We start from the raw sequence: 27,511 nt of genomic DNA, 5'->3' as shown, positions 1-27,511 counted from the left end.
TGGAGCTGCCGTCAGTGTGCGTGGCGTCAATAGGGAGTTATAGAATACCGTTTGCAAGCGCTGCGGGCGTAGCGGGTGCCATATGCGTTTTAGAATAGCGTTTGCCCCACTGCGAACCGCAACGCACAATCGCAGCGACACCGTAGCCTCGAAACCAGCGCTTGCGGGCTGCCATCACCCCACGTAATTTCGGATTTTTTGCGTGCGGTCCACGAACGCGATCGCCGACTCACGTTACGACGCATGCGCAGTGGCAGCGACCGCACCGCAAGGGCTCGCGGTGCGCTATTCTAAAACTCCCTAATGTCTTTAAATACTAGACATAAATGCACCTCGCACGGAGGAACATTCCGTTCGACAATATCAATGGGTAGCAATAGTAAATGGGTAGTCATAGTTTACGCCACACCCCACGTGTCGTGCCCCGTGCGCAGGGTTACCAGCGTTATGAAAAGAGTGCATCTCACCTGACGAACAATGTCTGAGCGTATATTATACCTTTCCTGAAGCTGCCCAACGGATTGCCGGTTACCCGTCACACGACTGCATAGAAAGAGTACTTACCTCTCGTTTCTCGGGAAGCAGAACAACGTCACCTTGCCGTCTCTTTTGCGAGCTTGTACGCCGTGCCACCACGCAGTCCGCCATTGCTGCCTTCCATCGGTGACATTTCGCAGACATTTAAAATATAATTCCGTGGCACGCCGTTGACAAGAACAGCGCACACGCATGCAACAAGCAACAGAAGCAGCATGGACGAGCGGCGGTCGTGATAAGAGCGATTGCGGCGGCGCATCAACTAAAGCGGACAAATGTAAAAAGAAAAAGGCGATACGAAGATAGGACAACGAGGAAAACATTTTATTCTTGCGCATGATCACGTAGGTTTGCCTTATCGTTTCGAACTTTTAAAGGAAACTGACACACTTTGCGTGTAGCACGCGGAACATGACGCTACGCTGAAAAAAACCGGGCCATTTTTGCCCTACCATACTTACTCCGAATATCGTTATACAATTGCCGAGTGGCGCATTTACGCAAAGGGATCATTAGAAGTTCGCGGGCTGCTACGCATGTGGTCCTATGAAAACACGGCACGGGAACTTTTGACCACGCCTTTAAACTCATGGTAAAAATTGACCTCCATTTCCTGCCCCGAAATTGTTCCACGCATTTCACTTACAGCGAGTGAGTGCTGCTCTGCACGTTACGGATGGCGAAAGCGTATTCGCACCACAACTGCTAGGAGTCACGCCAGACCACAACAGCCGACTTGTCTTCAAGGGCGGCACCAGGCAGGGCGACTGTTATATCGGCAGCCCTCCAATAACGGCGCCTTACGCAATAGGCATGCAGCGTTTCGGACTAGTTGGTATTGCATGGTATATAGCGTAATAGCGCTACATTGCAATGCGATGGACACTGGTGTTTCGCAGTGGTCGTGTTTCAACACGTGCCTGACTCTTTCGCTTTTCATAAGTATACCTTCTGTTAACACTACTGCTATAAATACATCGTAGAATTTTTTACAGCGCAACGGGTTAGAGACAAACAGAGAAGGGTATATATACCTTGCTTCATTTAAGAAGAAAGCTTACTTAAATGTGAGCACTTGACAAAAAAAGAACACACACACAAGAAGGGGCTCTTGTTTTTGGCTGTTTCCGTGCAATTCCAATATAGGCCATACCTGTTTCTTTTCGGGTCACGTGACACCGAGGGACGAATAGACCCTCCCGCAAGACTTTCTCGCTGCATGTATACGCTACGCTAGACCGGGTCCGGTTCCGCATGTCGTTGTTTCCTCGCAAAAATAGCGTAAACGTCACGCTTGTGAAGTTTCGTTTTCCTTACGACAACCACCACAATAGCTATCAAAACGCACGCTATGAGCAGAGCAATCACGATCCATATCCAGTCGTAGTTATGATATTTGACCGGGGCGGCAGAGGGCGCTTTCCGCAACGTGGGAACGTGGTACACGCTGACCACGTTAGAAATGTTGGACTTCAGCCCGTAGTGGTTGACGACGCGAGCCGCCAGGAGGGCGCTGTAGGCGAGTGTACCAGCCGCCCGAGGCGTGGAGAAGGTGACGGGCAAGGATATGCTGACGATGTGCTTGGAGCCCGGTGGCAAAGGCTTCAGGCTTCCAACCACGACATCGGTATCATTTACAGGAGTTTGTTCATCGAACATGAATGTCAGTTGATCGTAGGCGTGTCCTATTCGAATTTCCACAGAGGAAGCTGCAAGAAAGTAGACACACATACAGTCACATCAGTATGTCTATCGAGTGAGGGTCGATATAATCCGTGAAGTCTGTGAATTCCATGTTGACACAAATACAAACGCAATCAAACTATCCCATCGAATTGAGAAAAAAAATAGTTTTAAGGGTCTTACTTGCCGAAAACACAATATAATTATGATGGAATTGGACATAGTGGGGAATACCGGATAAAATTTGGCGCACTTGAGTTTTGTTAACGTGCACTTTACTATATAGTTTGTGTTTTTACGTCCAAAAACCTACATATAATAAAGAACAGGTGATGTTAAGGCGGAAGCCTCAGTTGCCATTAAACGTGAAAATGAACCGCGTTAAGGCGAAAGCCCTAGTTGCAATTAAACGTGAGAATTTACCGCCGTAACACTTCAGCGGCGTCGACATCCCGCCGCGTCGACATCAGCCCGAGTGAAGCGAATAAAATGTTATCGACGCTGGATAGTATCATCATGACATCATAACAATACTGATAATTTGGCTAGTTCTTACCGATTCATCCTTTTTTTTAGCACACACATAGACCAGAAAAAAATAAAAACCGCGGGCGAAAGCTCAGAACTGTTTAGTTTGAAACAATGAAAATAACATTTACCTTCAGACACAAAAATTCTGTCAAAAGACAGGCAAAAATAAACTGAGGTAATTCGAGCATTACAGACTGGAGAAAGAGTGTAAGCCAAGCTTCTGTCGCGATGTCCGATAAGAAACTTGACTACTTGAAAAGCCCGTGTAGTAATCCTGCTGCAAACATGCGAGGTCAGCAATCGAACTTGTTTGATGTTGTTTTTTTCCCCACGTTTTTTCGTTCTTTCGATGAAGTAGGGTTGCCGAGTACAGCTACTTAGTTTTATCTCGTAGGTTTTCGTGTCCACTGCCGGGAGGCGTATGAATTTCTCGAAGATAAAAGCGCTTTTTGCTGTTTCGAATAATATAGTTGTGAGTTTGCATTTGTGGTGCCTCTTTCTAGTCCATGTGTGTGTTGTGCAAAAAGGTGTGGACGTCATAGATCACCATCGTTTGTGACGACATGACGAGGTCACTATGAAATCACAGTGAAGTCCCCTCATGCGACGTCACATGATCCAGTCATCACACATTATCGCTCGGTCAAAGGCGGGGCCAATCATAGATTGGGCCGGTGCAAAATAGCGTAAGCTGCGTTAGACTTTCCGAGGGTGAAGGGACGGAATCAATGTTTTGAATTAGAAAAAGAAAAAAAAAGAAGCTTTTACCTCCGAGTCATCGCACGTGAATGCATAAAGGACAGTCATATTTCAATTTTCGCGCATGCCCAAATAATAGAACCATCATAAAGAGCAGTCTCCACTTGAAACATATGGTTTCCGAATAAGTTTTTTGCAGTTTAAGACGACGTTTTTGCTGTGTCCACAGTAAATCTTTGGGTATTAACTCTTCAGAATTTAAGTTTATTATTATTTACATATTTAGGCACGCGATGACCTCCTGTGCATTTTTTTTTGTTACGTAGACGGGGAGACTCCAAATCAGATATTTATTGCTCTAAGCCGCTCAATAAACTGAAATTGAATGCTTTACTTAATGTTGACTGTAGAAACTCCGTATTTTTGTACTAGAAGGATTGAAGTAGCCATGTTTCAAAGTTTCACTTGCAAGAATTCCTCGAGCATGCCTACGTTCTGGTCTTTCTGACTCCAAATTAAAAAAAAAAAAAAAGATCGACCTACACTGCATAAGCAATCCTATCAAAGTGGTGCCTCGTTTTTGGAGCTTACCTTTTCCCGTCATCAGATGTGCTCCGGGCCACGTCCACGTGATATTTACTAGAAGCTTGCCGTTTTTTAATGCCTCCATGTCGGTGACGCGGAGGTCTCGGATGCGCGTGGGAGGTATATCTTTCTCGTAGATGTCCGTGGCAACGTGAAAACTTCCGCCAGTGGCCGCCCTTTCGAAAGTTTCCCAGTTCCCTGCTTCGTGAGGCCTCGCCGTACACCCACCATCGTTGTTAGAGTCAACAATATCGAACTCGTCGATCAAATATTCGGAGGACGGCCGTTTTCTCGTTTCTGTAGGCATATCAATGTCAAGAAATGACAAAAGAAAGAAAAAGTTTTGATTAAATCTGTGCAAGTACACTGTCTCCGTTTGGTTCATTTTCTGAAATAATCACTCATGGCTGAGAGAAGACATGCCGCGTAAAACTCGTTTCTTAGAGAAAAGCGAACGCTGATGGCATTAACCCGTGTTTTTTTTTCTTTTCAGTGATTAAAACGAAATCACCAATGCTTCAGCTTACGGCTTCTCTGGAGCAGGTATACAATACGATCTTTTTTCTAATAACGTACATTTCAGTACTGATAACTCCGCGAAGGATTTGTCAACTTCGATTAAACGAAGTAGTCTGCGAATTTTATAATCCCGACACTGCAAGATGCACCGTCAACGATTATGTCGCTGTTGATTTCGCTGTATAATCAGTCTTTATGATGTACGTAAGGAGTGAGTGCTCAATGCTGCAATATTTATTCAGTGGCTTCAGAAAGAAAAAGAAAAGCTAGTACAGCGTTATCCCTGTTTCATCCATCAATACCTTTTCTCCGCCGCTGAACACAAGTCTCCTACGTTCCCATTTTCAGAAGCTGTTCGTCTAGTCGTGACTTTCGATACTGCCTGGCTGCTTATAAAGACGTAAGCGTTAGATGCCTCATCAAACGCAAAAGCTGACCGTCTGTGGTATATGCGGCGTCGGCAACAAAAGAGATAGAAAAAACCATGTGACGATTGCGCTCTATGACGTCGTCATGGCGACCCAGGCCTCCAAAATTAGTGACGATATTAAGACGCCCACGCTGCGATGGCGTAGTGGTTAGAGCATCCACCTCGCATGCAAGAGGTCCGTGGTTCAAATCCCGGTACCGCGCCGTTCCCAACCGGATTAAAAAAAAAAAAATCCGCGTGCTGATGGAACTGCATTAAGAGGCCTGGGGTGCGGCCTCACCGGCAAACACCGCCGAGAACGCACTCCCTCACCAGAGAAGGATTGGCCACCCTGGTGCAGTATCTGGCCACTACCTCCCACATGATTACGTCAAATAACTCACGGCCCTCAGTCCCCAGCAGCTGCGAAGCAACTGACCACGGCGGCGGTCAGATCTGCAACGCAGAAGAGGGTGCTAAGAATCTCTGGATCCGGACAGGCCGCCATTGGAACCTGAACTTGGCAACGTTTAACGCTAGAACCTTATCTAGTGAGGGAAGTCTAGCTGTACTATTCGAGGAGCTAGAGGGTGTTAAATGGGATATAATAGGGCTCAGTGAGGTTAGGAGGACAGATGAGGCCTATACGGTGCTACAGAATGGGCACGTCCTTTGCTACAGGGGCTTGGCAGACAGAAGAGAACTGGGAGTGGGGTTCCTCATTCACAGAAACATAGCTGGCAACATAGAGGAATACTATAGCATTAATGAAAGGGTGGTAGGTATCGTAATTAAACTGAATAAAAGATACAAGATGAAGGTAGTACAGGCTTACGCGCCTACATCCAGCCATGATGACGCTTCAGTTGAAAGCTTCTATGAAGACGTGGAATCGGCAATGAGTAAGGTAAAAACACAGTATACTATAGTGATGGGCGACTTTAATGCAAAGGTAGGGAAGAAGCAGGCTGGAGACCAGGCAGTAGGAGATTATGGCATCGGTACTAGAAACGCCAGAGGAGAGCTACTAGTAGAATTCGCAGAACGCAATAATTTACGGATTTTGAATACCTTCTACCGAAAACGAGAAAACCGCAAGTGGACATGGAGGAGCCCTAATGGCGAAAATAAGAACGAAATAGACTTTATAATGAGTGCACACCCTGGAATCGTGCAGGATGTGGAAGTGATTGGCAAGGTACGATGCAGTGACCATAGAATGGTACGGTCTCGAATTCGCCTAGACTTGAAGAAGGAACGACAGAACTTGATACGCAAGAAGCCAATCAATCAGCTAGCACTGAGAGGGAAAGCACGGGAATTCAGAGTGTCACTGCAGAACAGGTACTCGGCTCTCAGTGAGGAAACCAACCTTAGCGTAGATACAATGAATGATAATCTGACGAGTATCATTATGGAGTGTGCAGTAGAAGTTGGAGGCAGGGTAGTTAGACAGGACACTGGCAAGCTTTCACAGGGAACGAAGAACCTAATTAAGAAGCGTCAAATCATGAAAGTGTCAAGTACAACAAACAAAATAGAACTGGCAGAGCTTTCGAAGTTGATTAATAGACGTAAAGTATGCGATGTAAGAAGGTATAACATGGAGAGAATTGAACACGCTCTGAAAAACGGAGGAAGTGTCAAAGCATTGAAGAGGAAACTTGGGATAGGCAAAAGTCGGATGTATGCACTAAGGGACAAAGAAGGCAAAATAACTACCAATATGGATGGGATAGTTAAGATAGCGGAGGAGTTTTACAGGGAGCTGTACAGTAGCCGAGACAACCACGACCTTAATACTATAAGAACTAGCAGTAACCCAGATTACACCCCACCAGTAATGATAGAAGAAGTCAGAAAAGCTTTGGAGAGCATGCAAAGGGGCAAAGCTGCTGGTGAGGATCAGGTAACATCAGATCTGCTGAAAGATGGAGGAGAGATTGTGTTAGAAAAACTAGCCACCCTGTTTACGAGGTGTCTCCTGGCGGGAAGAGTACCAGAGTCTTGGAAGAACGCTAACATCATCTTAATACATAAGAAAGGAGATGACAAGGACTTGAAGAATTACAGGCCGATCAGCTTGCTCTCTGTAGTATACAAGCTATTTACAAAGGTAATTGCTAACAGAGTAAAAAAAACATTAGAATTCAATCAACCAAAGGAACAAGCAGGATTTCGAACAGGCTACTCAACAATTGACCACATTCATACTATCAATCAGGTAATAGAGAAATGCTCAGAGTATAACCAACCACTATACATAGCCTTCATAGATTACGAGAAGGCGTTTGATTCAGTAGAAATATCAGCCGTCATGCAAACACTGTGGAATCAGGGCGTAGATGAAGTATATATAAACATTCTGGAAGAAATCTACAGGGGATCAACTGCTACCATAGTGCTTCATAGAGAAAGCAACAGAATACCAATCAAGAAGGGTGTAAGGCAGGGGGACACAATTTCCCCAATGCTGTTTACCGCGTGCTTACAGGAGGTTTTCAGAAGCCTAGAATGGGAACAGTTAGGGATAAGAGTCAATGGAGAATACCTTAGTAACCTGCGCTTCGCCGATGACATTGCATTGCTGAGTAACTCGGGGGACGAATTGCAACTCATGATTACGGAGTTAGACAAGGAGAGCAGAAAAGTGGGTCTTAAAATTAATCTGCAGAAAACGAAAGTAATGTACAACAACCTCGGCAAAGAGCAGCGCTTCGAGATAGGTAATAGTGCACTTGAAGTTGTAAAAGACTATGTCTACTTAGGGCAGGTAATAACCGCAGAGCCGAACCACGAGATTGAAGTAACTAGAAGAATAAGAATGGGGTGGAGCACATTCGGCAAGCACTCTCAAATTATGACAGGTAGATTGCCACTATCCCTCAAGAGGAAGGTATATAACAGCTGTATCTTGCCGGTACTTAGCTACGGAGCAGAAACCTGGAGACTTACAAAGAGGGTTCAGCTTAAATTGAGGACGACGCAGCGAGCAATGGAAAGAAAAATGGTAGGTGTAACCTTAAGAGACAAGAAGAGAGCAGAGTGGATTAGGGAACAAACGGGGGTTAAGGATATCATAGCTGAAATCAAGAAGAAGAAATGGACATGGGCAGGGCATGTAGCGCGTAGACAGGATAACCGCTGGTCATTAAGGGTAACTGACTGGATTCCCAGAGAAGGGAAGCGGGTTAGGGGGAGACAGAAGGTTAGGTGGGCAGATGAGATTAAGAAGTTTGCGGGTATAAATTGGAAGCAGCAAGCACAGGACCGGCTTAACTGGCGGAACATGGGAGAGGCCTTTGTCCTGCAGTGGACGTAGTCAGGCTGATGATGATGATGATGATTAAGACGCCCCTACAAAGCCACTTAAGGTGCCGTCACGTGATTATGTCAGCACATCGCATCATGTGACGCCACATATTTTGTCTGACTTTGACCTCATGATACCCTGCTTCGTTTTGCATTAGTTTCTACGGACGCCGACACCGGAGAAAGTTCCTTTTCTTGTTTATTGTTGCAGCTAAGGCCTTCACTTTACAAGTACCAGTGATATTAACCCCTAATGAATCCAATAGATAATTATGCCAGAGAAAGCGTAGGGGACATTTTTATGGTATCCTAACTGTAGTGTAATGATTCTCACAAGTCAAAACTTTAAAGTGTACCAAAAACTACGTTTTCGTCAGTGGGATACACACCCACAACCTTCGAATCGCGCAAATTGTACTACAACATTCGAGCTACGGTGGAAAACGCTCAGTCTTCCACTTTTTTAAAAGAAACTTATGTATCTGTACTTATATAATACTTGAGAGTGTTATCAATCACCACTCGCAGCCCAGGCGGTGAGCGTGGAACACTATTTTCGATACAGAGGGCGTCACGGGGCACGTAATTATCGGACGAGATGGCGGCTGACCAAGTGATACTCACCGTTATTCGAGTGGATATCGACAGGGCTGATAATGCCACCGGAGCCAGGAAAGGGATCATCACCAGCTGTCGTCCTATTATTGTTTTTGGCCCGAACCACGACGGTGTACTTCCCTCGCCCAGTGTACGCAGTGAAGTATCCGCTATACGTGCCATCATTAGCAGTAATATCGGGGTCTGCACAAAATAAATAGAAATAACAAAAAATAAGAAAAAGAAAAGGGGTGCCAACCCTGGGTGATTCAGTGTAACTACCTTTTATTGCCTCGTTAAATGAGTTGCTGTATATCTGACAACTTAACGTCTTGAAATACGATTAATGTTTATTGCATTGAGCACTTGTATCCCATTTATGCTCGTCAGACGACTGTCCGTGAAGCACTGAACAAAACTTACGGCATCAAACTTCATTGTATACCCGTATTTCTCAATGCGGCCATTGGGAGTGTTGGCGTTGAAAGAAAGTAATCAACAATATATTCACGTATGGAGATCAGGCAGGCGTCTTAAGGGAAAGCACCCTATCATCCTGGATCAGAAATTTCAACTCGAATGGAGTAGAGCAGTAGGCTTTTGCATGGCGGGTAATTCATATGTGGAGAAGAGGTGTTTACATTATACAAAGAATTCGTCAGAGTGAGGTCCAGTGGCCAAAGCACGTACGAAAAAGAAGCTTAATTTCTGTGTTTCTGCTTCTACCTCTTTTTTTGCTCGTGTGTTTGATAAACCAAGTGATCATGACACAAAGATTTGACTGGTGGCTTCCCCATGTCGCCCTGAATATAAATAGCGTAAATAAGGCAAGTCAAGCTCTGCGTAATCTTGTATAGCGAATAAAACACATTAAATGAGAACAAACGACCCTGCAGGTTACCACTTTACTCATTCGCAACAATCGGTGTCTCCGTGTTTTGCGTGGCTAATGTTTCCACTTAGCGCTGAAACCTGCTAGCGTTCTGCTTGTTCCAAAGGCTTTCGATGAGGGCTAGTTTATACGGATGGTTAAAAAAGAACAGGAGTAAGAGGGGCGTAATTAAACTATTTTTTGTTATATTGACATACTTGTCGAAAAAAATTACATGGACACTAACAGCAGCGTTTGATTCAGACCCAAAAAGATTTAAAAGAGAAGTGCTCGCTTACAGTATGCTTCCTGGCTAGACGCTTGAGCTACCACCCGGAAAACAAGGTTCTGTTATATTTACATGGTATGTTGCCGGGGTACATGTTTCAACGCTGATGAATGTAAGCTCATTTTAAAACAAATAACTACATGAATGAACATCAAAATAGTTATCCTCAGTACAGCAATATGAATGCTCAAACATCTGACAACAGGACAAGTAAGCACAAAACTGAAATGTTTACATCCAACTCGCGAGTTTGCACGGGAGAACTGCTTCTAAAAGATAAATATTTGCACTGAAAATATTGCGTACTTGCAAATCAGGACTGCGTCGATTGTCACGTTCTAATACCGCAGTAACGTATGCAGATACGAACGCTACGCAACCACGAAAACGCGTTGTTCCAGGGTTGAAATCTCAGACGAGGACGAACACTGTCAACCGGGAAGTTTTCTAGATTATAAATCTTTGCGGATCTATTTATAGCTTCGTGCTTCAAACGGGGAGATGGCAACATTGCTTCGTCAAAAAAAAAAAAAACTTAATGTTACTCACAGTTGCCGTCGTCATGGAGTGGTGTTGTCGACAGGTACGGCGGAATCGGACCCAGGACTTCGGCATCGACGTCGGCGTGCAGGACCACCTTGACGCCTTTTTTCAGGTGTGCGTATATCGCGAGGTTGGGGACATGCACCAACGGCGAGCTCACTTCGGAAACGAGCGTGACCGGCACCACTACGGTGGACCTTGCTCGCGATTTCACTTCGACGTATAGACTTACAGCACTTGTATCGGGGCTCTTCATGTGAAGCGTCCAGTTTCCTGCCTGCGGAAGCTATAGGTTGAAAAATTTTACGATTGAAGTCTTGTATGATAAACGTAAGGACACAGGAATATGGGGGCTGCTATAAAGCAAAGTTATTTTATCGCAATTTCATCCGAATCTCCTGACGGTCCAGTTAGCTAGCTCACGGTACAAACGTATGGCAAGATCTGCAACGGTTTTTGTACAGCCTAATGATACTCCCCTTGTTTTCATGAGGTACCTCTCGTATGGTTTGAAAGCGAACAGAATTGCCTGATTTCACGGGCTGAGAACGTAGCGTGACACCGCAAAATATTTATTACATGCAATGAAAGCCCTTCTGGACAACAGACGCCAGTAACCAATGCGGAAGAGTGTACACCAGGCCCGTACACAGCATACCAGTGGCACATACCCGTGGACGGGTATGTGCCACTGTTATGCGGGTATGTGCCACAGGAGATGGACAATTAGTATCTACCCAAGAACAACGAGAACACACTTATTCTTTAATGCTTGAGCATACTGAAAAACTTGTCCTCGGCAGCGTTGACCTGACGAATGCATAGAAAGAATGCCAGGGTCGCAGCCGGAATCAAACCCGCGCATTCTGCGCGGCAATCCAGTAGAGAGAGAGAGAAGGGGTGAGAATTTATTAGAAGGCAGAGAGGTCGGCCTGAGCTAGTTCGCTCTAGCCTGCTACTCTACACAGGGGATAAGGGAAAGGGGAAGGAAAGAGGGATGAAGGGTGATGATGGAGACAGGAAGAGGTGGTGCGTACGTACAGTAGCCACTTAGTATAGTACCATACAGTCTAGTATCTAGAATTCTACCACAAAGCTACGCCAGGACTCAGAACTACTTTTCGAACAGACCCTAATGCTCGCGAAACGTCAATTGTAGTGGCAGTACTGGCTGTTCAATTTTATAATCATTACATATGTCCTCCTGTAAAACAGCCGTAACGTTGGGTTAACGTCAACTGTAGTTAGGCACCATCCGCTGAAGTCGATTAATGTAGCAGTGAGCAGGGCTACCATCTTCACAAACACAAGCGCTACATATCAGCTTACCGCTTCTGGTGTTGTCAATGCCCGTCCTACCCTTGGCCTCGTTACGCAACTGTGAAAAACTAATTACGTAAAACGCATGCGACTGCTCAGCGTATACGTAAAATCATACATCATTTGTACATATTTTTAACGCAACTTCTCGATGTTTTACTCAATAAATATTACAAAACAATCACGTTCCATGCACATGCTTCACATAACATCGATTCTCAAGGTATGTGGAATCTGCCGAATCTTGCTTTAAAATTTTTCTTATCTTTGAGTACATATTAAACATTACTACATGCATTATGCTTGCATTGCCGGCTTTAAATTATGCTTCCATCTAATATTTTTTGATACCATAAAGACAAAATGTTTCGCAGTTTTCGTGACGCTGCGTTAAAGATAAGGAAGAAGGGCTTGGTTCTCAACAGCTGTAAAGAACTTGCTGATTGGGTGGTCGCTGAAACATTTCAAAAGTTATTTGAGTGCGAACACGGCATTTTAACACTCGCACACACTTTCAAGCATTGCAGAGAGTAGATGTTGAATTCACATTACAAAAGCTTTTTGGAATAGTTTTACGTTACAGCGACAGCGGAGGTAGATAGCCCCTTTTTTACCTTTGGCTCGTCGGGAATAGTGATAGTCGTACTGAGCCACGTTCTGTCGACGCTGCACGCATCGCAGGCAACTCCGTTAGGATCCGAGAGCCACGCATCGACAGCGGTCTTGTCACGATCCATGTGCCGAATGTGCACTGTCGTACTTTTGCCCACCGTGTGGTCCACCAGAAAATTCACATCCGTCGGAAAGGAAAAGTTTCTTTCTTGTATCATTATCTGCGTGCGAACATATACGACATGCCGTCTGCCATTGTGTTTTCAACACTCTCACAAATGTTCACCGTGATTAGGCACTCTGAGTAACGCATGAATAAGTTTCGTCAGAAGGCTCCAAACGCATTCAAAAAGAGTATAAATAGGAGTCAGTTGGTAACAAATTGTACAGGACTCCAGCTATAGCGTGCGATATTCGCGGATTCAGACACGACATCAAGCTTTCTTTTTTTTTTAGTATAGCGACTGGTACGCGCAATAGCCCGAGATGACCACGTCATGTCGTGACAAAATAGACGTTAGAGTATAATATGGCGGCTATTATCTACGCGTTTCCGGCGAAATTGCGTCAATCTGCGCTGAACTGAAGAGGGTGGAGGTGAAAGTACGTGCATTACTTATCACTGATTTGTCATATCACAATTTAGGAAGTACCAGGGATGTAGGCAGAAATTGATTTAGGAGAGGGGTCGCCTCCGTCGTCTGAAGTAGGGGCCGGGAAGGCAGACATGCTCGAGTGACACTTCATGATTTGTGTACCGTGGCGCAAAAAAAAAAAAAACAAAACGAATTGGGAGGTGCCCGCGTTTGGCACATCCCCCGACCGCGAACAAATTACGGACTCCAAATGCTAAAGCACTCTGTTCCCCATATACTAAATAAGTTCAAGCTCACAGAACAGCAATTGCGTCTCCTTTCAAGTAGTGATATATTAAACCTGTTTGTATAAGGAGCTATAAACCCAGAAAAATTACACCCAGTACTTGTAAATGCATGAAGTTTTAAGTGTACCCCTTTCTGTTATAGCGTCTTATATTGGTTGCCTTTTTTCCCAAAAATTGTTTGTTTGTAAACACCCAAGTGTGCATCTATTCTGTACTTCATAAACAACCACTAGAATGTTATTTTCTTTTCTTTTTTCTTTCAATCATACGTGAGCACTGTATGGAGTTTGGTGTGCCATTGTTTCTGTTGCCTTGTACAAATGGGAGGTGGGGCTAGTCAAGCTGCTATAGCGCAGCTTTTTTCCTACTTTCCATGCCACAATTGTTTCTTGTTTGTGTAAATCACGGTGTATCGTTGTGGTGAAATAAATTTCAACTTTCAACTTTCAACTTTCAACTTTTTATGTGCCACTTGTGAGTACTGCACATGAAGGGATTGGAGACACCCGAATACCAAGCGCAGACCAACTGCCTGTTCACATAGGTATTACCACAGATTCAAGAATTAATAAAATAACGAACAGCATACTTATCATGCGCGTGACAAAACTCAAGTTTCTTGCATTTCTTTTGAAGACCGATTAAATGACAATTTACAGACGCATTCGCAGGCACATGACTGTGTCGTCATGTATGTATCCGTGATTAAGGGTGCACATTGGTACTAGTCACATGTATATATGTATGACAAAACTTGCTTTCGTTCAGTGTTACGGTGTCTCAGCCCGTCCAAGTAAGTTACAAAGACTAGCAGAAGGAACAGAGGCAGTGCCTCAGACAGGCTCGCCGAAGTTTCGATAGTGGAACCCACCTTTGTGAAAGATGTGTTCTCCTACTTAAACGCCGGCCAACATGTATCGGCCACTTTTTTTTATTTTGGTCTTCCAAGTACATTACAGCGTTATTATCCAACATCACGAATGCACACGTTCTGAGCCGGCTATAGGACTCGAATCTTGGCGCGTAAAATATAAAAACGACATCTTGTCAATTAAGGAGGTAGTTTTTAAAGGCTTATTGATAAACAACTCCCGTCAACAATGTCTTGTTTGGAAATTATTATAAGCAATGAACAAATAAAATGAACGTTTGTCAGGGGCGTATGAAGTAATGTTTTTCCTGGGAGCGGGAGAGGGTGGCGCCTTTAAAAGTGGTCATTTTTCGCTCTGTACGCTATAAATAAAAAAAAGGGGGGGGGGTGGGGGTGCATGGGCCTAGTGTGCCACTTCTTGGATAAGCCACTGTTATTTGTGGTTCAGCGGCCACTGCGAGCGCTGCTGTATTTTATTATGAAGCTTTCGGTGGCGGTGCACAAGTCAAATACGTAAACGCAGAACTATTACTGAACCAATGAATTCACCGCGTACCGTAATGCTGGACAAGCTATTTTGCAAAATATATAACCATTTTTAAAGAAGAACACCCATCTATATGTCAATACTCTCGCACGAGTGTCACGGTACGGATGTTTCTCCGAGAAAGAGATAACGCGTTCATTGAAAGGAATGAAAAATTCGTGAACAGCGAGTGTGCTGGCTCCAGCGTATTCTAAGTTAAAAATTTCTTGAATCACAAGCTTCCATCTTTCCCTGACTCTTGCACAGAGAGTGACGCATGCGGCAAGTCAGGATCCACAACAGAAAAAAAAAATAATACCATGTTTCTTTTTTCTCAAAGCGTACTATCAGCGTAAAATGAAACCCGAACAGCGGCGAGCCTTGGCGATGGTATACAGTACAAGCCGTCCACTTATCGCTACGAACAGGCACGCATATATGCGCAATGCTGCCGAACGGGATGCGCACGCCTGTAAATGGTAATACCTGGACTGCACGCACTACACTTTCGAAAAGGCTTGCAGCTGTTTGGGCTTTATTTAACGCTGATAGTACCTTCAGGAGATATTTTTCAAACAAGTGTGTCTTGGCCAAACTACCAATAAGAAAGATAAAGTAATACTATTTTCTGGCACTCCTAATATGTCTGTGAGCTGACAATTAGGCGTGGAATAGACAGGATTTGCTGCCTATTTCACGCGTAAATTATTAGGCAGCATTTTGCTGCCCAATAAACAAAACAAAAGGTTCCCGTAGAGAACTACCCAATATCAAGCAAACGCTGTTTATATGTAGCGATTGGTGAGTCACTATATGGATAAAGCAGCGCACAGAACGCATATTCACGCAAACATAAAAAAAAATTCCGCCATATCCACGAAGTGAATGATGATGAGTGGGCGAAGCTCCGGAGGTAAACCTGGTAAACGATGAATCCTCTGTACATTTTGCCCACTCGATTTTATTACATCGCTCCCCCTAGCGTACGTCGCCGCACTAAATCGAACGATTGCCTTCAACCAATGACACGCGCCATATGTGACATCATTCCTATTTTATAAGATCTCGCGTCTTTCATCAACTACAAGTACCGCTTTCTAGTTTATAACATCTTGCATCTTTTCATCATCAGCTACAAGTACCACCATCTAGTAAACACTACAAGAACTAAACGAGAGGTGGCTACATACAGGAGACGGTACCGCCATCTAGTGAACACTGCAAGAACTAAACTAGAGGTGGCTACATACAGGGGACGGTACCGCCATCTGGTGAACACTGCAAGAACTAAACTAGAGGTGGCTACATACAGGCTACAGGGGACGCACAGCCCACGCCCTAAGGAGCTTCGCCCCTAAAACGACGTAAATGGAAGCACACGTGTTTATGAGCACTTAAGCATGATTTTCATGCACCACTTCATATTATCATGATGAAACAAGTGCTAAAAATACATACACTCAGAGAGGACACAGACAAGCGTTTGTCTGTGTCCTCTCTGAGTGTGTGTATTTTTAGCGCTTGTTTTATCATGAACCTTTACCGACAGGCCCAACTGGCAGCCGTCCTTCATATTATGAGGTAAACAGTTTTTTTTTATCAGCGACTGTGACGCACTTACCACCACGCGGTCATCCAGCTCAGCCGTGGTAGCGTCCACCACAGCTGCCTCGATGTCGGCAACGGTGCGTCCCTGAAGGTTGTGGAACGCGTACGCTTTGCCTCCCGTAACACGGGCGATCTCTTCGAGTTGATTGGCACCCGTCGGCTCCAGAGCTATCGTGGTTACCTTCACTTTGGCTTCGGCTAGCTCATGCGCTGCACTGGCGATGGACCAGTCCGTCTGGTACTCACCGTCGCTCATGAGGACAAAGGCGGCGCCTTCTCTGCTGTCGTAAGGCACCACCTGTTCACGTATCAAGACGAAGCGTAGCCATACTGATTTTCTAATTCTTTATCTAATACTGCAAACCATATATGAAGGCTCAAACAGTGCGAGTCCAAAGCAAGAAACGAAGAAATTAAAGCAAATATTAACAAAGATAATACAGTCTGAATCTATCACAATGTGGCTGAAGGCAACAAAAAATATTCCACTCTGTTACAGTGCGAGGATGAAAAATAAAATACAATAAATCTGTTTTTGATTAGCAACGCGAATGCATAAGTATACACGCGAGCTTATGAAAACGAGAGCCCTATTGGATCACGAGCAAGGAAATTTGGATTCTGGCGTAGAGAACAATAATACCTAATGCCGCATGTGGTATATTCTCGCATTTGTCAATTGATAATATTAGTTGGAATAATATCACGGGAAATCGGTGAAATAATGCACCAAGTGCACGCCAAGTGATGCATATATGATGAATCAAATGTGAAGTAAGGTCCACTAAAGGGGAAAATAGTCGAATTAAGGCCGAAATAAACGAATAACTTGGCAGCGAAAACATTTAAAGATGCATGAAGTCTAAATAAACCAAAAATCAAATGGTGAAATGACTGAAAGTGAAGTAAGCATGAAAGAGCTGCTCTGAATTAACATATAATTAAACGTGAGAGCTTTGGCTTTCATCTCTGCTGAACGTAAGCTAAAGAGAATCAGCTTTTGTACCATCGTTTGCAGCTCATGTAATCCATTGTATACACATGTGCTGTAATGTAAAATAAATTAGAGGTGATTCGGCAATTATAGGTGAAAACGTGTTTGCTCACGTAAACTAGTTAAACTTCACTAGAGCTCGGTTGGCACATTTTATACGCGAAGTCAACTCGAAAGTATTATAGGTAAACTGAGCGAATCAAATGAAGCGCGCTCTCATCATCTTCACTTTTCTATTTCATACAGACCAGTACAGGGCGGTGAACGTATTTATAACTTCCGAAGGTATACAAGAGGGCGTCGCTATCGGTTTAATGAGATTAAGCAAGTTTCTGACGAAATATGAACATAATAAGTGCCACTAAACGTGCCCGAGCTAACTTCCACGGTCATTTGCGCGAAAGCTACCAGCACTTGCAATCGTCACGATCAAGACTTCCCCCACTCGGTGTACAACCTACCGTTAGGGCGTCATAGAGGCCACAGCTCGTGCAAGTTCCATCCAGGCAAGTCAGCCTCTGAATCACGTCAATGAAATCTCCACGCGTGGTGTCGTCGACGGGCTTCAGACAAGAGGCAATCCGCGCAGTGCTTTCAAACACGACTATCGCCAACTGTATAGAGTTGTCAGGAACGTGTCGTATGTATCCTTTAGCCGTCTCTTTGAGATAGTCCAGCCGGTGGTGCTTCTGGAAGATCGAGACGAATTGTGAGAGAATTTTCAAGACGTTTGCCGTGGAACACAAATCACGAAGAGTGAAAACTTGCTCACCCACCAACATTTAAGCAATAACGATTCGGGAGCAACGATTCAAGGCCAACATAACACATAACGCGCTCTAGTTATAAGTCAGTGCACGCCACAGAAAAAATGCAAACACGAAGAATCGAAGAATGGCAGGAAAAGTTGTTAGTGACGAATCGTATGTGATTAATTACTTCCAAGCAATACTCGACTGTTTTCTATTTGATTCAGTCTATTACTCGGTAACGATCATTATAGTTCATTTATTTGATCACTTTTATGTAAAGATTAACTTTAGTGATATTGACGTGCTGTGCTGAGGCTGTTTTAGGCCTTTGAGTTTGGAGCGAACTGTATACGCAATAAACCCCCTCTCCGCGATTGCACGAAAACCGTCGCCTACGCACATGAACAAAAGCAAGAGTGACAACTCTGCTTTTGCTGCTTCATTAATGCACTCCAGCTGATGCAGGCCTAGTAATAGGGTATATCATGCGTAATAGGTTTACATATGGGACAGCGCAAATATATTTTCCAGCATGTATTTAAAGGCAGCTTTCAGAGTTGTTGCAAAAGGCCAATGTACACGCGCACACGCAAACAAAACAAACAGACGGCCAAGGCTGTTAACGACGTTAAAAGAATCCAAGTTGGGATGCTTATCTAGCTGTTCTCATATAAGATTTTACGTCTGTCTCAGCGCAACATAGGTTAAAATCTGGCCAAGAGTCTTTGCTTGAGAAAAACATTTCGCAGTACAAGAAAGCTACAAGAAAACATTTATCCGTACAATACGGATGCACAGCCACACATTTTTTATAACCTGAACGCGCTAGCGCCGACCGTCCAATCGATAAGCGGTGTTTAACAGAGCACAGCGGCGAAACGAGCAATAAAATATACGTGCACGCCTGCGGTGAACCGTCCTGTGCAGCTGTCTTCTGCTAGGCTGTTCCGGGCCAGACACCAGGACGTCCACAACAGGCGCTTACATACCCGGCGGTTGACGCTCGCGCGTTCAGGTTAAAAAAGGTCAGCTGTAAGTGATATATGGGAGAACTGCACTAAAGCGCTTAAGTGTATAGCTGTCGCAGTGTGGTGATAGCAATGCGGCAACGTGAATCGGAGTCCAGAGGGTCCAGGATGTGGCGTTCGGGCTTGGCCTGACTGCCCCAACGTAGGAGCGAGCATCCGCGAGTTCAGACGTGCACCTCAGGGCTAAAAATAAAGTTTCGCACCCATTCACCCAGCTCCCAATGACAGAGAGAAAGCACTTACGAACATGCTACCCGACACATCGAGAACCAGCACAACCACTGGTTTCAGGCTGTCGTCTCTGGAGACTACTTCGAATGTTGTCTCAACTGATTTGGCCATGTCGGGGAGTGGTAGCCTGCACCACGGTCAGATAATCCAAGTTAGTGGCGAGAAAATGCTTGCGAAAACGTCGTGAAATCACTGAAATCAGGAGATGTGTCGAATGTCGATACACGGGGTTTCAGGTCCCAAAACCAGCATATGATTGCGCAGAGACGCCGTAGTGGAGGGCTCCGAAAATTTTGACCCTCTGGTGTTCTTTAACGTGCACTGTCATCGCACACTACACGGACCTCTATTATTTCGTCACCACCGAAATGTGACCGCCATGGTTCGGATCGAACCCTGCAACCTTCTAGGCATCAGCCGAGCACCCGAGCCACTGATCTATCGAGGCGGAGAGGGGATGTGTCTATATGGAGTCACCAATAAAAAGATACATAATCCCTTTGCACCTGACGAGCATGCACCTTCCATATAGGGCACACCTTGTCTCACAAGAATATTCTTAAACACGGTGCACGCACCTTCGATGAAGTGCCGAATGCGACGTTTTGTCGAATTTTTTTCTTTCTTTAATGAATGTTTAAGCACCATCCCAGCGGCTGCCCAAATTTTCAATTTTTCTCGCAATAACTCAGCACAGGATGGCGTTATACTCTAAAAATTCTTAATATTGTTATCATTAGAGGCCCGATTTAAGGTAACAAACTGTTTCAAAGAATTTTGTCAATTATGAAATTACATAGTAGATATCGAATGTTCCATGCATCAGTAATATCACACCATAAAAACGTGCGCCAACCGAGTATATAGTCCATTCGCATTGAGGCTGGAAATGATTAAATTGTGTTTAAGCGTACGAACACCCTGAATATATTGTGTTGCTCTGAGAATGATTACGTTCGTTTTACAAAATTCTACTGAAAAATTTGCGCTGACTACGACAGCAGTGCACAACACTTCTGTTTTGTTGGGTGTACCGTCTCATTTGGTGCAATATGAGCATTAATTGCTTTTTTTCTCGATACCACAGCATTGGCGTCTTCAACACCATATCACTCGTGCAGATGCCACGAAAATCTACTTTTCCGTTATTTGTGCGCGTTTACAGAGCAGCTAGATAGTGAGCCAAATCTTTCTCTTTGCACCAGATAATACAACAGATAAGAAGAGCAATGTGATAAATGAAGACGCCAAATAAAACGGAAAAGTTTAAATTGCGCGCAACGCTACAAACTTGGCAGCGTCCTCTGTGGACAGTTAAACACTGCTTGCTCAGTATGAGTAAGTTTTCGATGTCTAGAACACATATGTGCCGACGATCGATCTCAAAATATTTTTAGTGTTGAATCAACAAAAAAAGATCACATAAGAACGAACAATGCAAGAGCGGAGCTCGAAATGTGAAAATATACAAACTTTCTGAAGTCTTCATTGTGCATTATCACTTGCCATGTCGACATGCCATCGCAAAACTTGTTTTGCTTATTCGGCGCAAACGAATTATGCAGGCGGTTTCTCTTGATGTCATCGCAAAAGTAGCTGATCTGTAACCGAACGAAGGAAACAACATTGAAGGATGCCGCACACGCCAGTTGCAAACCGGCGCTCGAAGAAGTTCCAGTATGAATACCCACAATAAAAAAAAAACAAAAGGTGTCAGTGTGCAACTAGTTATACGAAATTATTGTGAAATATTTTCTACAAACAATGAAGAACGAAATAAACTTAGTTTTCACGTATGTGAGCACAAGATAAGAATAAGATGACGCCCATATTTTTTCCCGGTAGTGATGCACACTACAAGGAGCCTGTATCCTTGCTCTTTTCGCAGCGCCATGCACACACGTTTGTTTTTAAATATTGTCCTCATCACTACCACCGGTATTTATTTGTTGTATCCTTCAATCTCCATGCAGTCATTTCACTATGTAAAACTTATTTACAATAAATAGCTTATATTGAACTCATTCCAAACGTGGATTGTCACACTACGCTAAGTCTGTGCTTTCTGGTTAAGGATAATAATAATTTCCGGATTTTACGTGCCAAAACGACAATAAACTTACGAGGCACGCGATATTAGACAGCTGGAGAAATTGGGACAACCTGGGGTTATTTAGCGTGCATTGATGTCGCACATTACAGGGCCTTTTGGAATGGCACTTTCATTAAAATTCTACGACTGGGGATATTAGGTTGTGATGTCATGGCTTTTTACAATTCCCTGCTGAGAAATTCTCGGCAATGTTTTTTTTAATAGCGCAACTATTTCCGGGCCGAGCCTGACAACAGTTAAGTGTTCACATCGCATGTCACGCTCCATTTCCCAGATACGTCCAAAGATGGCGAAACAGTTTTGGTTGTAGACAAAGTGGTAACAGCGCAGCGAATTGGGAAGGGGTGGCTCTAGATTGACTAAGACCTGGTGTAAGTATACCAGGGGCGGGTGTAGCGAGGGTTGCCACACGTTATTTGCCGAGCTTCTATCACACTGTATAGATAACACGATCACAGACACTCATACAAAATCCGAAGATATGATAAAAAGTCACAGAAACTTTCAAGGCAAATAGAAGAGAACCGCAGCTCGGCTGTTTCTGCAGATTTCCCAGTGGATAGGAATTGGGCAACTTATTTACACGATGGGAGCGCGACACACTTACATTGCTCACATATGGCATGAACATGATGGATGATTCCACTGTGTAGTTCATTGGCGAGAAGAATTCAATCAGACAGTCCTTGGTGAACTGACAGTTCTTCCTCATTCCGCACGTTTGGCTCATAGAAGTGTTCACCATGAATTGAATTCTTTCGGAGCAAGAATTCAGCTTTACCTAGAGCATAGAAAAGCGAGAAAGCAACGAAACTGATCGTTAGAATGACCCTTATGTCAAAGTAATTTTTCGCGAGTCAGTGTCACACTTTATGTTGTTATAATCAAGCGTTTGTCAAACCATTGTCTGGCGAGGGAACATAATTGTGCAGTAAACTTACGCTCGCCAAGGTAAAAATAAAAGTAAACAGGCATTGACGTTTCGGGCCCAGTACGGGTCCCTTGATCACAGTGAAGATGTGAGCATGGGAGTGCGACTATTTATATGTCAGGTGGCGCAAAGTGCGGGAGTATATCTCTGGTATATTGCCGTTTGTCCTGTTTATCGTGTGGTTAGCTGACTGAATGTAAGATGACTCTAAAAGAACACGGGCAGATAAGTGTCCTTTCGTTGTCATGATTTCTGCTGCGTCCCAGTCAATACTGTGGCAAGTTTCATAAGGTGTTCTGCCAAGGCTGCGCCACCACTGGAGGATCTGGACTGTGCCGCCCTTTCCCAATTTGTGACACAACCAAGTTTTTTTCTTCTAAGATGTATACATAGACGATTGCTTCTGCATTATTCATCGCCAACACACAACACAGTTACTCCAGCACCTGAACTCTTTCAAGGCGAGCATACAGTTCACGGTGGAAGAAGAAATCGATGGACGAATTCCTTTTTCTGACGTCCTTGTGGAGAGAACCTACAATGGGTTAAAAACAAGCGTGTACAGAAAAGCAACGCACACGGGAAAGTACCCCAGCTTCGACTCAGCAGACCCCATCAGACAAAAGAGATTCGTTGTAGCGGAGCTTCATTCCCGGGCATTCCGTGTCCGCTCCAGCCCTACAAAACGTACGCAAGAACTGCAGAGGGTCTGAAGGGACCTGTAATGAACGGTTACTACTCTATCCAACTTCTCAGGACTCAGGAACGTAATGCAGCTAAGCCCCGCCGTGAAACAGCCAAAGAAAAAGAAAGGGCGAAGCACGCAGCGATTCCTTACGAAGCGGGAACAGGCGAGGCTCTCGCAAGAAATTTTAAAGGCTATGGTGAAAGTAGCCCACGTGCCTACTGGAAAACTCACCACAACAGCTTGTTCGCGTAAAGGATCCTTTGAAGCGCACGCATTTACCGGGAGTTATCCACAGGATGCCGTGCGGGGCATGTGACGCGTCGTACATCGGCACGAGTGGTAATTTTAAACGGCGTTTAAAACAACGCCAAAATGACGTCCCCAAGGGTCACACAACTGCGAATGCCTTGGCGCAACACTACAATGAAACTGGCCACAGTATTGACTGGGACGCAGCAGAAACTTCGCAACGGAAATACATTGGTCTGCCCGTCTTCTTTCAGAATCAATTTACGTTCAGTCGACTGACCGCACGGTAAGCAGAACAAACGGCAATCTACCAGAGATATACACCCGCGCGTTGCGCCACCTGACGTATAAATAGCCGCATGCCCATGCTCGCATCTTCACTGGGATCAAAGGGCCCGTACGGGCCCCTAAACGTCAATGCGTGTTTACTTTCATTTTTACCTTGGCGAGTGTAAGTTTATTGCACAACTTTACATTGTTGAGTTGAACGGATTGCAATAGCAAATGAATTTGATACAGAAAGTGTAGATCAGCGTGGGATGCTTTAGCTCTATACTGGTAGGTCTTTGCCTTGACACCTTATTTGATGTTAGTGGTGAAAACGCACAAATCATACATCTTTCTTTAGACTTTTTCATTTACTTATTTTTGGGGTATTTTAAATACTAAAAAAAAGCTTAAATAAACACTAACATAGGCGTACACAGGGTTCCCAATTAAGGACGGCCAAATGCCTCCCCCCACTCTTTCCTTAGGTGGAGTCCAAAAGAAAACGACCTCCGCAGTGCGTGAAATAAAAATGAAAACGAAGAGATGACATGTCATTCTTGAAGGCCTGTCATTGGTCTCTGGCTCTCAGGTGTAACGATGGGAAGTAAACAGTGGTTGTCACCATTTTCGCCCATAAATAGGCGCAGCTTTAACCCTGTGTTTAAAAATGACTCGATGGGTCCGACTGAGTAAAGGTGTCGGCAAAACTAGCACCCAACTTTGAATACTCAGTGAGGGGGGGGGGGGGAAGGGCGTCTTTGCTATTGACGTCAACTCGTCTGAATCGGTATACACTAAATTTCAGGCTAGTCTCAGGCTTAGAGCGATCGAAAACCCCACTATAACGAAAATCCCCGCCTTCCTACATAGAAGAGTCGAAAATCAGCGCTGTCTCACCTTATCTCCTTGGCAGTAAGTGAGTGGGTGCTCGTCATCGTCTCGACTGCCGTACTCGTCGAACACACCGTACCGATAGTGGGCCCACTCGTGCACAAACACATGCGCTGTCGGCCAAAGAAAATGTTTATGCAAAGATTAACAACTAGAGCGTTTAGTACGTCAATTACATTTAGGCTCTCAGTTAGTCGAAAACAAATAGTACATATATACCACCAGGATCGCCACACTGAGCCGCACAGTATGGGTCACTTTCACTGGAATGTAGCAAGAGTCCTCTCGCCATCAACGATATTAAAAAAAATAAAACATACAATACGCGAGTTGTTTTTGAGACTCCCCCTCAAAACTCATGAAGGTGATTTTTTTCTAACATATATCCTTAAACGGACACAATTTAATTAGATATAATTTTATCTTGTAATCAAAGCGTGATCGGTCCTTTATATGGTTCATTATTTCCACCCCCTAATCACTAACCCTAGTGTAAGGTAGCACACTGAATACCAGTTTCGGGTTAACTCACCTGCCTTTCTCTTCCCTTTCTCTCTCTCTAGCGATTGCATTAACATCCGGTCAGCCTGATCAAGCTGAGAGCAGGAGCCTTAATAATAATTTTAAGTGGGGTGTTGCCCCCCTAAACCAAGGAATGTGGTTATGAGGGACGCCGCAATGGAGGGCTCCGAGAAATTTGACCATCTGATGTTCTTCAACGTGCACCTTAATCTTGGTACATGGGTCTCAAGCATTTCACCTTCGCCGAAGTGCAGCCGCCGCGGACGGGATTCAATCCTGCGACCTTCAGGATGGCAGTCGAGCGCCATATAGCAACTAGATCGCCGTGGCGAGAAAAAGGAGCCTTGTTTACACCTTTGAATACGCACTTCAAAAAAGGGGGAGGGGGGCGCTATGGGTATCAGTTTCTAAACGAATTACGTTAACTATTTTACATCTCGCCAGTAATGCTCATGAAGCGGTGCAATAATTTTAGAGCACATTTTTTTAACGGTGAAGCATTTCAACTAGCTATGGTGTTGATGTTTCGTTTAGCTAGTGAGATGACGGTGTATAACACCTGGGTATGACGCCAATAAATCAGAATTCAAAGACAAATTTTAAATACCATGTCGACTTGCCTGAGCTCTCACTCTTGGCCATGGTGGGTGGACTCCATTCGTCGAGAAATTGCGACGACAGCTGGATGAATTCACCCCGATGACCACACAGTTTCACCTGCTTCGTGAAGAGGCGGTTCTCGCAGAGTCTCGAACAATTACGTACGCGCACGTCACCTCTGCCAAAAGCGGTCCGAGATACCCTCCGTGCTTTCATGTCTTCCGTCCACGTGTCAGGAATGTCGATGATCACGTGCTTGAAGTACACGCGCCCACTGGTGGCTCGGTGTAGGAACGCGGAGGACGATCGAAACAGAGCCTGTGTAGAGCGTCACACCACGATAAAGCGTAGTAAGTAATGCACCTGGAACTCTCCATAACGTCCCGAGTAAAGTGATACCGTTAGCCAAGAAGCTATGCAAAAAACAACAACAAAATTCTGTGAAACAACACTGCAGTTTTCAAGGCATTCGTTAGAGCTACGCCACATGCTGATCTCTATCGTCTTTGATAACTTACACGCTTGAAAGGTTTCGAGTTCATGTTCCAGTATACTTTGGAAGTGATTGGTATGTATGATATGTACAGGTGCTCCAAAGCGTAGAACGGAGCGCGCGAACTGTGGTCAAGTTACGAAAAATTGAAAGTCAGCGTGCTCCCTTAGAGAAATGGCTGTGTATTTTTTTTATACGAAAACGTGCCAGTAGTTAGTGCCATCATTTCCACGTAAAACTGAAGAACCAGTGCTGTGATGGAGCACGCTGGCATAATCTTTTGCGTAGCTTAGCCACAGCTCGCAAGCTCTGTTTTCCTTTTGCAGCACCTGTACCTTCGAGGTGCGTTATCAAATACTTTTGAAGATCACAAGTATTTAGTACGTCGTAGGTTTGAGTGGTAAATCCTGTGTGTACCCAGTTTGAATCCTGTATGTATTCAATATTTACCGTATATATTGTCCAAAACCTTCCAAAGAGAATGACGTTAAGTTAAGCAGTCGAGATGTATAACATCTGTCTTACAATAACAGTAGTGGCATAAATATCTATCCTTATTTACATAGCTTATTTAACTGTGGACATAGTCAGGCTGACGATGATGACGATAAAACTTATAGATATCAATCTGAAGGATAATTACGTATTAAACTAAGTAATGTCCTCGCTATACCTACGAATTAACGCAGGACCTTATTACGGGTGCGTATAGGAGAGCGCACTCTGTAGCGAGCAAACACTCTTGGACAGGTTCCGCTTGAATTGCTAGATATAAATAGGAAATCAGGCAATGTTCGACCAGTTTCCCGGATATACCCAGCATTAATCTAGAATTCGCACAAGAGTGTATTATTAACTGTATACTTCCCAAGCAAAGCGCAGAAAACAAAGACAGGATAAGCCTGCGAAACGCAGTACCATAAGTTACTTGCCTGAATGTTTCCGATAATGCTCCCATCGTATGATACACTTTCGTCGATGGTGACGAGAAGATTCGTGTAGCCGCCGTCCGAGGTGTCAATGTCCAGCGAGGTCACTGTCCTCAAGACACAGAGGAGTTGTACGACTGCTGCTAACGAGCAAAACATGACTGCACGATAACGTTGTACGACCTGACATAGGATATCGCCGATAAAAAAAAGGCCACCGGTGATCAAAGTGAACTAAGGTAAGTGGGACTAAAGCCTTCAGACACGAGCTGCAGAGTGGAGGGACTCGAAGTGACGCAGGTCGCGTTAGTGTTGCGTGTTCAACGAGGTTTCCACACAATGCTTCCCACATTTTTTTTTATTAGTTGCACTCGACTTCCGTCGTTTACTTTTGGAGCCGCGGCCGGATGCCCATGCGGATAAAC

General features: G+C 44.4%; 1 protein-coding gene across 1 annotated transcript; it reads right to left on the bottom strand.

The window, feature by feature from the left end:
* Positions 1-842: 842 nt before the first annotated feature.
* On the bottom strand, positions 843-27,511 carry LOC119163467 (calcium-activated chloride channel regulator 1). Its single transcript, XM_037415470.2, has 13 exons — positions 27,090-27,511; positions 25,685-25,982; positions 24,549-24,655; positions 22,121-22,294; positions 20,874-21,001; positions 19,413-19,527; positions 17,851-18,078; positions 16,409-16,693; positions 12,510-12,728; positions 10,582-10,861; positions 8,900-9,076; positions 4,042-4,332; positions 843-2,246 (listed from the first exon to the last, which is right to left on the bottom strand). The coding sequence occupies exons 1-13, from the start codon at positions 27,243-27,245 to the stop codon at positions 1,771-1,773; spliced, it is 2,934 nt and encodes a 977-aa protein (XP_037271367.2). The 5' UTR covers positions 27,246-27,511; the 3' UTR covers positions 843-1,770.

Source organism: Rhipicephalus microplus, chromosome 9 (genome assembly GCF_043290135.1).
Source record: "Rhipicephalus microplus isolate Deutch F79 chromosome 9, USDA_Rmic, whole genome shotgun sequence".
Lineage (NCBI taxonomy): Eukaryota > Metazoa > Arthropoda > Arachnida > Ixodida > Ixodidae > Rhipicephalus > Rhipicephalus microplus.
This window is presented reverse-complemented; position numbering and strand designations above follow the sequence as displayed.

What these genes read in the sequence shown, in the direction of transcription:
- LOC119163467 (XM_037415470.2), bottom strand. Translation starts at nt 27,245, where the DNA reads ATGTTTTGCTCGTTAGCAGCAGTCGTACAACTCCTCTGTGTCTTGAGG. An exon ending in AGCTGGATGACCGCGTGGTG is followed by an intron (nt 12,729 to 16,408) that starts GTAAGTGCGTCA and finishes GTTCGCACGCAG; the next exon opens with ATAATGATACAAGAAAGAAA. An exon ending in ACATCTGATGACGGGAAAAG is followed by an intron (nt 2,247 to 4,041) that starts GTAAGCTCCAAA and finishes ACTTTCTTGCAG; the next exon opens with CTTCCTCTGTGGAAATTCGA.